The sequence below is a fragment of the Staurois parvus genome, unplaced genomic scaffold (assembly GCF_062004578.1).
Source record: "Staurois parvus isolate SC_StPar_1 unplaced genomic scaffold, SC_StPar_1.0 ptg001316l, whole genome shotgun sequence".
Lineage (NCBI taxonomy): Eukaryota > Metazoa > Chordata > Amphibia > Anura > Ranidae > Staurois > Staurois parvus.
Window position 1 is genome coordinate 1,164,004 of NW_028319112.1, and position 12,491 is coordinate 1,176,494.

General features: G+C 39.2%; 1 protein-coding gene across 4 annotated transcripts in view; it reads right to left on the reverse strand.

Moving 5' to 3' along the window:
- The window catches only part of KIAA0586 (KIAA0586 ortholog), a 253,660-nt gene that overhangs the window by 147,942 nt on the left and 93,227 nt on the right, over nt 1–12,491 (reverse strand). For all 4 annotated transcript variants that reach the window (XM_089661119.1, XM_089661118.1, XM_089661120.1 and 1 more), the window contains exon 17: nt 3,614–3,801. In XM_089661119.1, coding sequence (XP_089517245.1) covers nt 3,614–3,801 — 188 coding nt within the window. The remainder of the gene's footprint in view (nt 1–3,613; nt 3,802–12,491) is intronic.

A 12,491-nucleotide genomic window follows, 5' to 3' on the forward strand; every position in this document is an offset into this window, starting at 1 on the left:
TGCACTTATCAAACAGATGTAACAAAATGCCTTTAATGGTAAACTTAACACACCAAAAAGGGAGAACAGAATTGAATTATTAGGGTTTACATACACTTTAAAAAGTCTTGATTCCTCTGTTGGCCAAGGTGAAGGATCAGACCTGATAGGCTGTTCAGGCAGAAACAGCAAATCGGGACCTCTATCCTATACAGTCAGACTAATATTAAAGTAGCAAATTACTATAATGAGCGCTATTGGTGTAAAGCCAAAATCAGATGTAATTGCGACCGGTAGAACCAAACAGAATGGCACTAATAGTAACAATGCTGTCCAAGATAAAAAAGGATTTCATTGTCCACTTAAAAGTTAATAAAAACATAAACCGAAGTTCTTTGATCCGCATTGGATACAGAACTTAGGTTTATGTTTTTATGGTTTGTGATTTATACTATTTATTTTAAAGTAGGGCAATAGATTCCCATAAAAAAAATTAATATACAGTAACAAATATATATATATATATATATATACACATACACACACAGTATCTCACAGAAGTGAGTCCACCCCTCACATTGTTATAAATATTTTATTATATCTTTTCATGTGACAACACTGAAGAAATGACACTTTGATACAATGTAAAGTAGTGAGTGTACAGTTTGTATAACAGTGTAAATTTGCTGTCCCCTCAAAATAACTCAACACACAGCCATTAATGTCTAAACAGCTGGCAACAAAAGTGGATACACCACTAAGTGAAAATGTCCAAATTGGGCCCAATTAACCATTTTCCCTCCCCGATGTCATGTGACTCGTTAGTGTTACCAGGTCTCAGGTGTTTTAAATTTGGTGTTATCACTCTCACTCTCTCATACTGGTCACTGGAACTCAACATGGCACCTCATGGCAAAGAACTGAGGATCTGAAAGAAAGAATTGTTGATCTACATAAAGATGGCCTAGGCTGTAAGAAAATTGCCAAGACCCTGAAACAAAGCTGTAGCACTGTGGCCAAGACCATACAGCGGTTTTACAGGTCAGGTTTCACTCAGAACAGGCCTCGCCATGGTCGACCAAAGAAGTTGAGTGCACGTGCTCAGCGTCATATCCAGAGGTTGTCTTTGGGAAATAGACGTGTGAGTGCTGCCAGCATTGCTGCAGAGGTTTGGGGGGGTCAGTCTGTCAGTGCTCAGACCATACGCCGCACACTGCATCAAATTGGTCTGCATGGCTGTCGTCCCAAGAAGGAAGCCTCTTCTAAAGATGATGCATAAGAAAGCCCGCAAACAGTTTGCTGAAGACAAGCACACCAAGGACATGGATTACTGGAACCATGTCCTGTGGTCTGATGAGACCAAGAGAAACTGATTTGGTTCAGATGGTGTCAAGCATGTGTGGTGGCAACCAGGTGAGGAGTACAAAGACAAGTGTGTCTTGCCTACAGTCAAGCATGGTGGTGGGAGTGTCATGGTCTGGGGCTGCATGAGTGCTGCCGGCACTGGGGAGCTACAGTTCATTGAGGGAACCATGAATGCCAACATGTACTGTGACATACTGAAGCAGAGCATGATCCCCTCCCTCTGGAGACTGGGCAGCAGGGCAGTATTCCAACATGATAACGACCCCAAACATACCTCCAAGATGACCACAGCCTTTCTAAAGAAGCAGAGGGTAAAGGTGATGGACTGGCCAAGCATGTCTCCAGACCTAAACCCTATTGAGCATCTGTGGGGCATCCTCAAATGGAAGGTGGAGGAGAGCAAAATCTCTATCATCCACCAGCTCCATTATGTCGTCATGGAGAAAAGGAAGAGGACTCCAGTGGCAACCTGTGAAGCTCTGGTGAACTCCATGCCCAAGAGGGTTAAGTCAGCGCTGGAAAATAATGGTGGCCACACAAAATATTGTCACTTTGGGCCCAATTTGGACATTTTCACTTAGGGGTGTACTCACTTTTGTTGCCAGAGGTTTAGACATTAATGGCTGTGTGTTGAGTTATTTTGAGGGGACAGCAAATTTACACTGTTATACAAGCTGTACACTCACTACTTTACATTTTAGCAAAGTGTCATTTCTTCAGTGTTGTCATTACGTATACCTTTCTTACATCCACTTAACTTACTGTTAATGTCATGTTAATGTACCATTAGTCGTAGTTAGAATATTTTTTAGTAGAGGTTCCCTAATACCCATACCCTAGGGTTCCTCCATGGTAGAAAGGTTGAGAAAGACTGCAGTATGCAGTGGCAGAGGATTAAACAAACAAAACAGATGCCTAGAAAACCTAATTCACTATTAATTTTGCTACTTCCCAACTAACCATTGCAGTTAAAAGGCCAGTCGGAAGAGAGGACATTCTGAATAGATACCTAAAAACATCCTGTAGTTTCCGGAATTCCTTATTCTTCTGGTTTTTGTAACTGCGCCATGCCTACTTCTCCCCATTTGGACATTCTACACTTCAACTACTTCATCATCATGTAGTAAAGATTCCAAATGATTTTGATCTGGCAAAGCCTTTATCCTTAATTTACAAAGCTTTACAGCCATCAGTGCAATCATGTTGGTCTTGAGCTCTTACAATCCAAGTGGCAGGTGGAAGTGCCAGATCTGGATGGAGAGGATGTCTGGGATTACCCTTGTACACAATTGGTGGCCACATGGCATAAGCTAATTCAATTTAAAATTCTTCACATGGCCTACCTTACACTGCAGAGACTACACCGTATTTACCCCACAGTAGAACCTAATTGTTGGCAGTGCGAAGATACGCCTGCAGAATTTTTTCATGTTTTTTGGTCCTGTTCCCACATACAAGCATTTTGGGCCAATATCTTAAATTTTTTTGCTCAGTACCCATATGGAAGAAAAATATATTTGAAATATATTTCAAAAATACAAATCTACATTTTTGGAATGCATTTACAAATATACTTAAAAATATATGTTAAAATGACTTTTTTATATGTTAAGAAAAACATTCTGAGGGTTTGCTCATGGATGTGTTTGCCAGGAGCGCACACAATGCCAGCGATCACACGATAATCAAATAAATAACAAGCAAAATGCACACAGCCAATTAGAGTGGATCTGTGTATTATGGTTGCTTTGATAGCCAGTCACATCCTTCAGGAAACTTTCTTCTACTTGCTTTGGTGGGTGGCTTTTCAAGACTAAGTGCATCAACAACCTCAATACTAGCATGTTTCTCATTTTACAAACTGTGGCAAAAACCTTGGATCACCTTGGGGTGTCTACTTGGTGGAATTTGTAAAGTCCTGACATTTTTATTGGATATGTTTAATAACAGAAAGTAAGGGACACCGTTTTTAATTTTTATTTTTTCCTTTTTATAGAAAAACATAAAAAGCCCAGTGCTTATTAAATGCCACCAAAAGAAAGCTCTGTCTCAAAAAATTATAGAAAATAAATTTGGGCACACTACTGAATGGGCAAGTCACTGTCAGTGAAATAATCTAGCACTATTCTCAAAAATGGACTGGAAAGGATAGGAGTGTAACATGTTGATATTGAAGTGGTTAAAAGGATCTTTACATAAATCAAAGGCCAAAATGAAAAACATTAAGATAAAACACAAAAATACGTATTTTTAAATATATGAACCATACCTGAACACTGAGCTGTGGTGGTTCCTTCTTCTCAGACTTCACCTCCACTACTGCTATATTGGGCTTCACCACTTTTGGCTGTGGCTTAGGGGACTGGGGTGGAACAGACACATTGACAACAACTGGGTGTGGTCTAGTGCGGTTTATAGCTGAAGGAAAAGGAGCTGTACTACAAATCCGTGGCTTTCCTGAAATCAGAGTAAGAAATTAAATATAAAAGGTTCCCTTCTATGTATGTGGACTCATACATTCTTTTTATACAAGAAAATACATAAAACGAATTGCATTGCTTTAGTACTGTGAAGTCACCGGGAACACATACATTCTTCAGTTAGCCCCCATTCACAACTGAGTTCTTTGTAGCTCAAAGCTTTAAAATTCTCTACAGCAAAACAATCACATGCTTTGAAATTGTTCCTGTTCACACTACAGTGTTCAGATGCCTGTATATTAATGCCTAAAGTTTGAAAAGGTACACTAGCTACTTCTGAAGATGTATCAAGCATTTTTGGCCCTACTGACTTCATTAGAAGTAAAAGATAAACCTACAAACACTATGTTCAAGTATGAACTGGAGCTTATCAAGTAAACAAGCTGAAATCTCTGCTATCATTATATGACGACTCCAGTCAACATGAAATACTCATTCAGGGGGGGAAAAGCCTTCATGCTGATTTGGATGTACGGCATATATGCAGGCTGCCATTGTTGACCTCTCCTTTTGAAAAACAACTAGTTGCCTGGCTGTCAGTGCTGAGCCAGTGCTAAACTTATTTTTTTAAAGAGAGATATTTGGCGCACTAAGAGGAAAAAGACCAGATGTATTATGTGGTGGCTAGTATATAAGCCACACAAGTAAAGTCCTAAAAGTCCAAAGGTGGTTAAGGGATAATTCAACAATGCTTGACTCAGTGGCAGCCAATTCAAAAAGAGCTAAAAAAAAGACTCTGTAAACCATAAAAAGGAGAGAAGCAGCACCATCTAAGTGCAGCAATAAAAAACAATGTTTACAAATAAAAACAAAACAACCTTTTTTTTCCACAAATTGGCAACGCACAATAGTATTAGTCAAATGAGTGCTTGTCAACCTTTTTTTTTTTTTTTTTTTAAGCCATTATGTGTGTATAATACCAACGTGAGCAGATTTAGGTCCACTCAGAAGATACCAGCAACAAAAAATTAGCTAGCTGGGAAATCAGATGCATAGAAGCAAACTTTACGTAAGTATGTAGAACACAGAAGATTCTTTAAAGTATTCAGTCACTAAACTGCCCTGGAAAAAGGAGGATGCGCAACCTGAATAGTTTCCATTGGCAAGTCCCCCTGAAGTTTTACATAAATCTGGTCCAGGGGCAATAATTCAGACTCAATTAAATGGAAAGAGTCTTATACAATACAGAAATTAGATTTCTAAAATATGGAAACCATGGATCACATACTGGAGACCTCTAAGCTTTGACATGACCCTTTAGTTTTGCCACCTAGTGTAACATCAATTCAACAGTAGACTCATATACCATAAACTCTAATACCCCATACCTTTAAAGTGTCTCTAAAGCCAGTAAAATAATATACTATTTGTACATATTTGTGTGACATGCGTTATGTTCAGCTCTAGGCATTATCAGGATGTAATGAACATTATTCTGTGCTATAAGAAGGAATATGTGAATGCCTTTATACCCATCATTGATTGATCTGTTCAGGATATTTTGAGGAAGGGTGTAATGGGTCTTGTCTGAATGTACCCACCCTTTTTTTGTTTTTTCTTCTGTGAAAAATGCAAAAACTACAATAAAAAGCATCTGAATAAAAAAACATTTCTGTCAAGTCAAGAATAAATTAATAGGTAATTGTAAGACCTGGTACTAATTCCCACTTTACAATAGCAACAATTAAAATACTTTCCATTAGTAGAGTAGGGAAAGGCTAGAACCCTCTCAAACGTATATTTCTGCCTGTGTACCTGTTGCAGATTTTTCCATATTTCTGTCTGTTGAACTATTGTTAGCAGGACAGTGAAGGTAAATCTCTCCAATGGAGCCCCAGATAGTAAACTCTCAACAGGATATCAAATCCTTTCTCACTTTATCCAAAACAGCAATGTTTAGTAATGGAGTTAGGTTTAAAGAGATGTGATATAGTTTGAAATTTCCACATAAACCAATTCTGAGACCACTTTAATATGTGATAGGGCAGTGTTTCTAAACCTTTTTTTTTCAGTCAAGGCATCCTTTAAAATTCTGCACAATTTTGAGGCACCCTGATCTAAAATGTAAAATCGAAAAACATAAAGCAGCAACATCCTTTGAGCACTGGTACTCATTAGTATTCCATTATTTCTCTTCTCCCTCATTTTCTGTCATTCACTTAGCTAATGTGACCCCAGTGCTGATAGACAGAGGAGGGACAAACAAGGATGCTTATGCAGGTGCCCAACGTCCTCCTCATCAACCAACATCATTGGTTGTTTGGACATTGGTCGGCTGAAAAGTTGAAATGGTGCACAATGAAAACCAGGTGCTTTTTGCAAGTAAAAGGCAGGCTTCATTCACCCGCTAGCTTGTATACAATTTTTAGGCATTTTGCCAAGGCACCCTTGAAGATACCTAAAGGCACCCCAGGGTGCCTGAGCAGCCTGATTGAAAAAGGCTGTAAGAGGGGACAGAGAGTGGGACCGAGATGGGGAAGAATATATATTATATATTGTAGTTTATGTGCAAACTAGAGACGCAGACAAACAAAGGAACAGGGCATTTGTAACTGGAGGCAACAGTATCTGAAACAAAAAGCAAAGTGTCATTAGCATACATTGCTATTTTTCCACTCAACTTCACCTTACTATTAGAGGAGAATGTCTGGTCGGTATCACTTACAGCTCGAGGGCATTGGAAATTTAGAGAGGATAAAAGAAATCCCTTACAGAAGCCTTATTGCAGAGCAAAAGAGAACGAGTGTGTGTTGCTCATGTGTACCAAGTGAGCCATGTACAGAAGTTTCATCCACTTCATCCGCTTCATGAAACCTAGGCAAATCCCAAAAGTGCAGCCCAAAGATATTCTTATTCAAGGCTGTTGAATGTCTTTGCATTATTTAACAACAGCAGGGTTTTATTACTGGGGCCAACACATTTAAAAACGTACTTGTATAAGGAAATGTAGAATCTGTAGTCAATATCAACAAAACAATTAAACAGACCTGTGAGGACAGACATGCAAGAGCTAGTCTTGCAAACTAGTTTTCAAAGTCCAGTTCCAGGCACAGTGATTTTTAACGTTTTTAAACCTTTACTATTTTTAAAAACTCCAATGTGAACAGTAATAATTGTCTTACTGAAGAAGGTGTATATAAGCCTCACTACTCGACTGCTGGAACATAGAACAGTAGCTGCTAGCTCCTAGTAACATAGGAACATTGTCTATTAGAGAACAGTTCTGATGTTGTGTTTCCCTCCCTTCCCTCTGCTTATCCATTCACGGAGCAAAGCCTACAATGATGATATGGCTGTGCTTTAAATGGCTATGCAGAGAAAGGGGGCTGAAGCACAACATAGAAACTATTGCCTGTATTATTTATTTATTTCAGGTACTTCTATAGCCCCGTCAATTTTCGCAGCGCTTTTACATATATATTGTACATTCACATCAGTCCCTAACCCTCAAGGGGCGTACAATCTAAGGTCCCTAACTCACATTCATATACAAGGGCCAATTTAGACAGGATCCAATTAACCTACCAGCATGTCTTTGGCGTGTGGGAGGAAACCGGAGTACCCGGAGGTGTATTAGACATTGTTCTGCTGGGGTCCGTAAGTGTTGCAATTGCTGATTGTTCTCAAAAAAGGTCTCAGCTCCTGTTCTGCAGGTTGGTTTCAGGCCAGTGATGCAATAGGCAGTGAATCTCTGATCCGGATTACATCCCTGGTACCTGCACATTTCCATATGTGTCACAATGGAAACCCTCCAAAGTTCTAACTTCATAATTTCGCACTAGATACTAAGATAGATATTGGCATTCCAGATCTTAGTTTCAACACAACAGCATTACCGCATTACAAACGCTATAGGCTTTATACTTTTTAAAAGCCAAGTACTTGCAGGTATTATCGCTCTTGTGCTGAATGGCTTTTTTGTGCTAAATGTCACCAGAACATTTCTTTTTTTTTTTCACGATAGACTATTTATTCCCCTATTGATTTAAGCCCCACAAATTACTGCATACAATAATATAAATTCTCTGTGACATTATAGTATGTATATGTGCTAAATCACATGAAAATCAGTGATTTTTTTCCATCTACCCAGAAAGCTGGACTCCACACACAAAAACTTTCATTTAAACATATTGCTCAATGGCAGGGCCAAGACAAGGGGAGGCAGAAGGGACAGAAGCCCTGGGTGTAACAATTTACTGGGGAGGGGACACAGGTGGATTGCAGATTCTGTGATGACAGTGCCTTGGTCCGAACATCCAAACACTTATGCCGGAGGATTGTTGGGTCAGCCAAGAGGAGAGTCTCCTGTAAGAAGCTGCATAGACATCAGTCGGGCAAGTGAGTAACTGTGGTGGAGTGGAAGAGTCTGTTAGCAGGAGAGGAGCTAAGCCAACAACACATGGAGGGTTTGTAGCTATATTGTCAGCAACAGAGCACAGCATGGTAACAGCTGATTGCAGGGAGTATATGAGCGGCTGCAGGGAAGTGGAATACTCTGACAGCAGGAGAGGAGATGCCAGCAACACAAGAAGGGCGGTAAGGGCTTTGTAACTATTATAATGTGCAGTGCAGCACGGTACGGTGACAGCTGATCACAGTTAATACAGCGGAGTACAGCAGGCAAATAGCCGGGTATGTGTCTACTCAGTGGACTTGACTGTCATTAATCCTCCCATTTACACAAGCCCATGTGATAAGCTGACTTCTCCATATCTGTCAGTGGAGCTGTCACTACATACAGTACCTATAGAGTTTGGGATCTTATGAGATAAATATATGACAAATATTCTCATCTTGCTCCTTTCTGCTTAATTATTTGGCTGCTGGCTTATGCTTTCCTGCTGATTAACCCCTGCTAGTACATGCTACTTGGCTAATGCAGCTTGCTCCTTACTATATGCCATCATTGTTGCATTCTAAACTTGTTTAATACATTTAGTAACTTTTTTTTTTTTTTTCCTCTAAACATGGCTTTAATTTTTTTTTTTTAAATTTAAATATTTATTGAATTTTTCATGTTAATACAAGTACCAAAAAAGGGAAATAATTCTCATACAAAAAGACATTTATAACATTTCTGTCTTTCCCTTACTAAAAACTCTTTTCATTCCCATCCCACTACCCCCCCCTTCCCGCCCCTCATCCCCCCTCCTCCCCCTCTGCAGACTCTAGCCCATTCTAATCACTTGAGGCTTTATTAATTTTTTACTAACATCCTAGTTCATATTTTCCTATATTTCTCTTTCAATCCTGCTCTTTCCCACTTTTCCCATCTCCTAAAATAAACTCTCATCCTATCTTCCTGCATATGGTATGATCTTTCCATTCTACCTATCTGGTTTACTCTATTAATCCAGTCTTCCTCCTTCGGTACCTCAGATCTCCGCCAAAACTTGGGTATCAACCCTTTCGCGGCATTCAAGAAGTACCATATACCTGAATCTTTATATTTATTTACTGATGTCTCCACATTGAGTAGGAGGCACGTTGTTGGGTCTAACCCTATGTCAATTTCAGTTATTTCTTCAATCAATTTGACTATTATCTTCCAAAAAGCCTGGATTTTCGGACATTCCCACCATATGTGAAACACCATGCCTATCTCTCCACATCCTCTCCAACACATATTTGAGTTTTCCCCATTCATCTTGTGCTCTACACTCGGTGTAATATGCCATCGTGTCACACACTTATAATTAACCTCAACCTCTCTCATACTAACATTATCGTGTATCAATCTAAACATCTTTCTCTGTCTATCTTCATCAAACCCAACTTCCATATCCCTTTCCCATTTTGTTATAAAAGTTAACTTTGTGTTTGTGTCTAATTCTGTGAGTATTCTATCCACTTTTGAAATACCGTGCTTCCCATCCCTTCGTGTCTCTAACAACCTTTCAAACATATTCCACTCCTGTTTTAGTCTCAGGGGTTTCGGTAGATTTCCAATAAAACATTTCAATTGATGATATTTCCACTCATCTATTCTAATAAAAATATCTCCCTTCTTCTCTATTAAATCTTTAAGTGATCTCAATTCCCCATCCACCAAAACATCTCTCAGTTGGGTATCCTCCTTTCTAAACCATCTCCCTGATATCTTATTCTTTCCCGGGGGAAAGTACTCAGTATTTGTGAGAGGCATTAATATAGAATTAAATTCCCATTTCATGTTTTTGTGTAAATTGTCCCATACCCTAAAGACATTTAAAGTGTAGATACTTGTGCTTTCTTTACTTCCCCTGAACTGTGGTGGAACCCATATCATCTGACTCAATCTAATGCCACTAAGATCATTTTCAATTGTTACCCAACTTTTCCCCTTATGGTTAGAAAAATGTCCAGTCATATATTCTTGCTAAAACCACTGCTTTATAGTATCTCTTGACATCTGGTAGACCCAATCCCCCTTTCTCTTTAGTCCTACTCAATGTTTCATATGCTATTCTAGGTTTTTTATTCTTCCATATGTATCTTGTTAACATTTTTTTCATTATCTTAAAGAAGGCTTCTGGAATTTTAATTGGTACCATTTGAAATCTATACAGTATTTTAGGCATAATTACCATTTTGACTAGATTTATACGTCCTCTCCAGGATGGATTTCCTCCTTCTAGTCTTTTTAAATCTTCCCTTAACTCTCATTTATCAAAGAGATATAGTTTAATCTATACAAATGCTTAGATGAGGCAGTGAGTTTTATTCCTAGATATTTTATCTCTTTTTCTCTCCATTTGGGAGAGTTATTCGGGGATTCCCCACATAGAACAATAAGTCGTCCGCAAAGGCCGCTACTCTATGTTCTATGGATTCTATCTGAATTCCCTTTACCGATCCACTATTTCTTATTATTGACAACAGAGGTTCGAGTGACAATACATATAACAGGGGGGACAGTGGACAGCCCTGTCTTGTACCATTAGACATTCCAATGGGTTCTGATCTCTCCCCATTTACCGTGATGATTGCAGTAGGCTCCCTATATAATTTACTTATCCACTCTTGCATTCTATCGCCTATCCCCAGCACTTTTAAGTTGTCCATCATAAAGCCCCAGTCCACTCTATCAAATGCCTTCTCTGCATCAATTGACAAGAGCACCACCGGGGCTTTCCCTTTTCTACTTTTCTGAATAAGCATCAGGGTTCTCAAGCCGTTATCTTCTCTACCTTCTCTCCCCGGTACAAAGCCCACCTGGTCTCCATGGATCCATTCAGGCATCAGATCCCTCAACCTGTTTGCTAACACCTTTGCATACAGTTTAGTATCTGTGTTCAATAATGAGATAGGTCTATAGCTGGAGCACTGAGATGGATCTTTTCCCTCTTTGTGAATAAGTACTACATGGGCCTGTAGGGATTCTCTCCTCACTTCCATCCCACCTCCCAGAGCATTCATATATTTCTCCAGCTTGGGTAACAGTACTTCACTAAATTTCTTATAGTACTTAACTGTATAGCCAACCCGGGCCTGGGCTTTTTCCCCCCCCCAGTGCTTCTTAATGCTATTTTAATTTCTGCCTGGGAAATTTCTGCGTCTAGGGAGTTCAACTGTGCTTCACTTAGTTTTGGTAATCCCGCATTTTTTAAGTACATCATCTTTTTTTCATTAATTCCCTCTTGAGCTTCTTTTAGCGGGCCTTGGGGACTAATATTATATAACTTTTTGTAATACTCCGTAAACACTTTAATAATCTCTTTATTTGAGTGGACCAACTCCCCCTTTGAACTTTTTATCTTTTCTATATAATTCCTATTTTTCTTTTTATTCAAAGCTCTCATTAGATATCTTCCTGGTCTGTCTCCCCATCTATATCTCTCGTTCAGAACCCTGTTGTATACTCTTCTCTTCTCCTCATCCATCAACCTCTCTAGCTCATCTTTTTTATCCAATAACTTCTGTCTTGTATCTTTTGTTATTTTCTTCTTATGGATCTGCTCCAAGTCCAATATTTCTTTTAAAAGCCCTCTGACCCTCTCTCTTCTTTCTTTTTTCTTCCTTGCTCCTGCCGCTATCAAGAGTCCTCTTATGAATACCTTGTGGCTTTCCCAGACTGTAGCTATCGATACTTCCTCTGTTTCGTTCTCCTTAAAGTATACCTTAATCTCTTTCTCGATTTTCTGAACTAAATCCTCATCCAGAAGAAGAACCTCATTTAACCTCCACCCTAATCCTCCCGTCCACCTTCTTCCCCATCCCATTTTCATTACGACCGGAGCACGATCCGAGAACGTCCTTGTCTCTATGTCAATTTTAACCAGATGATCTATAAGTTGATGGTCTATTAAGATGTAATCTAATCTCGAGTATATCTCATGTGCATTAGAGAAGAAGGTATAGTCTCTGTCTTTCATATGCATTATTCTCCAGGTGTCCACTAGTTGATATTCATGCATCACTTTTTTCAAATTTCTCAGAGACCTACCCCCCCTCTCTTTGCACGGAAGAGGTATTATCCTTTTGTGGGTCCATACAGAAATTTAGGTCTCCAGCTACTATCAAGCGCCCTTTTTTAAATTCCATTAATTTTTTCAACAGACCCTTCATATACATCTCCGGGTTTTTATTAGGGCAGTATATATTGGCTAAAGTACACTCTATCCCCTGAAGTCTACCTTTTAAGAAGAAAAACCTCCACTCCGGGTCGGTTCTTCTATCCTCCAG